Consider the following 2,260-nt stretch of genomic DNA (forward strand, 5'->3'; position numbering starts at 1 on the left):
TGTCCTATCATCCAGGAAAACCTACCTGCAGAGAAGAGAGGAATCAGTGTAAGACTGGGGCAGCCTTCCCTTGACCGTATTTCCTTTATCTCACCAACATGGGAGGGGCAGGTGATAGGCTAGAGTGGGCTGCAAGCCCTGAGCTGTCCTCCACCCGCTCTACCCTTCTTCCTGGCCCCTACATATGTATCTCTTTATATATGTATATACACGCGCACACATGCACGCACATAAAGAGAGGCCCGTGCAATTTCCACGTAGAACAGGGAGAGGGTAGTGAAGGAAAAAAATGGTAGGAGAGGGGCCTGTAGGGAGAGGGAAGGGACTCAGATGCCAAGAGCACAGCAACCAGAGCCAAACGAAGCAAACAGAGAGACTACCCCACCTCACTTCCCAAACCTCAGAGGACGGGGGAGGCACCCCATGAAACCATAACAACCTTGTTTTTGTTTTAAATCTGATAAATTGGAATGATTCATCATAAGGACAGCAACTGGGGACTGGTCATGGACAGGGGAAAGAAGGGGAGGCAGGAGAGATAAGGCTCTTATTGGGCATGCGGACATGATACCCAGGGCCCTGGCCACACTGGAACGGGAAGGAAGGGGTAGGGCTGGGCAGGGAGACAGTAGGTATATTAGGGGTGGTGGGGGTGGTCAGATAGAGCTGCCTGGCTCTCACTTCTTGTTTTTGAGCTGATTGGCCAGCCAGTCCAGGCCTTCGTACAGCCCGTCCCCACTGGTGGCACAGGTGGCCTGAATATACCAGTTGCGATGACGCAGGGAATGCAGGCCCAACTTGTCTGTGATTTCAGCAGCATTCATAGCATTAGGCAAATCCTGGAGCACGAGGGAGACACAAAGAAAGAAATCTCAGAATCTTTCAAAGGCTTCTAGAGCACCCATAACCAATGAGCATTTTACCGGTACCCTCTCCTCCTCCTCCTCCACTTTAGGGACCCAGAACAAGATCCTAAGAAGCTGATTTGCACTTAGTCATCCCAGAAACCCAGATCCAAGATATCAGAGGTCATTCCATTGGGTTGGTGGAAACCAAATATCGGAATGGTAGGGAAGTGGAGAGGTGATTCAGACTGGGCCAAGACACCAGGTCTGTCTGACCGAGGAGTGAGGGCAGTTACACTGAAGTAGACAATAGGGAAGATGAAAGAGGAATTTGAGGTGATGCATCTACCACACCAATCCCTGAGGATAGAATGTTGCTAATTAAAGCAAGGATGGGGGACAAGAAGAGGATAAAAAGCCAACTTATCCTATTTCCCACACTTCTAAAATTGAGGGCATAGTCATAGGATTTCCTGTACACTGAGCTCCAAGGCCCTTAATTTCTGAAGCCAGGCTGCCCTCTCTCAAACCCAGGGGTGGGGAGAAATCTCACCTGTTTGTTTGCAAAGACAAGGAGCACAGCATCCCGAAGCTCATCCTCAGCCAGCATCCTCATCAGCTCCTCCCGGGCCTCATTTACTCGCTCCCGATCATTGCTGTCGACCACAAATATCAACCCTAGGGAGGCAGAGCATGGGCTGCACAGAGACGACAGATGAATTCCCCTCCCCCACCACCAAAAGACAACACCCTCCTTATATCTTGCAAATATTTGCAACATTTGCTCCTCTTCTCCCACCCACAGGAGCTACAGCAGGGCCAGGGTTCACTACCCATACCAAGAATGACAGCCACAGTCTTTGCTCACACCCAACCAACCCATGCCAGTCCCTGGACAAGTCATATGCCATACCTTGGGTGTTCTGGAAGTAGTGTCTCCAGAGAGGCCGAATCTTGTCCTGGCCACCCACATCCCAAACTGTGAAGCTGATGTTCTTGTACTCCACTGTCTCCACATTGAACCCTTTGGGGGGGAAAAACAGGTAATGGCCAGTTGGCCCCAAACACCAGGTCTGCAAACGATGCCCCATTGGGTTCATTTGTTTTCCCAGCCGTGGCCATGATCCCAGCAAGGAAACGAAAGCTAAGGCTTCCTCAGAACTGGTGTTCCTTGACATTGTAGCCTAAAGGCCAAAAAGAAAAACTAAGGGAAGAAGTGGAAAAGGATGAGGAGGGCCCATCAGGAGGTTCATATCGCATGGGTAATGTGAGCCAACCTTCCCCACTCATTTCTCAGTGTTCGGCTCTCCCTCCTACAAAGAAATGACTCAGCCCCACTCTGGTACATTGGACACCAGAGTATTTCTCAGCTAAGAACTGGGGCCTCTGAGGCAGAGTGAAGAAAAAAGAAGTGA

The 2,260-nt window shown here is 50.4% G+C and overlaps 1 protein-coding gene across 2 annotated transcripts in view; it reads right to left on the reverse strand.

Moving 5' to 3' along the window:
- Positions 1 to 443: 443 nt before the first annotated feature.
- ARF3 (ADP ribosylation factor 3) overlaps positions 444 to 2,260 on the reverse strand; it is a 19,314-nt gene continuing 17,497 nt past the window's right edge. Inside the window, exons 3-5 of one of the 2 annotated variants that reach the window (XM_006091508.3) lie at positions 1,759 to 1,869; positions 1,399 to 1,523; positions 444 to 839 (exon numbers count right to left, since the gene is read on the reverse strand). In XM_006091508.3, the coding sequence (XP_006091570.1) occupies positions 678 to 839; positions 1,399 to 1,523; positions 1,759 to 1,869 (398 nt within the window). In that variant the 3' untranslated portion in view covers positions 444 to 677. Of the gene's footprint in view, positions 840 to 1,398; positions 1,544 to 1,758; positions 1,870 to 2,260 lie in introns of those variants that run through there. The other variant, XM_023756324.1, reaches the window with a different exon arrangement.

The sequence above is a fragment of the Myotis lucifugus genome, unplaced genomic scaffold (genome assembly GCF_000147115.1).
Source record: "Myotis lucifugus unplaced genomic scaffold, Myoluc2.0 scaffold_91, whole genome shotgun sequence".
NCBI lineage: Eukaryota > Metazoa > Chordata > Mammalia > Chiroptera > Vespertilionidae > Myotis > Myotis lucifugus.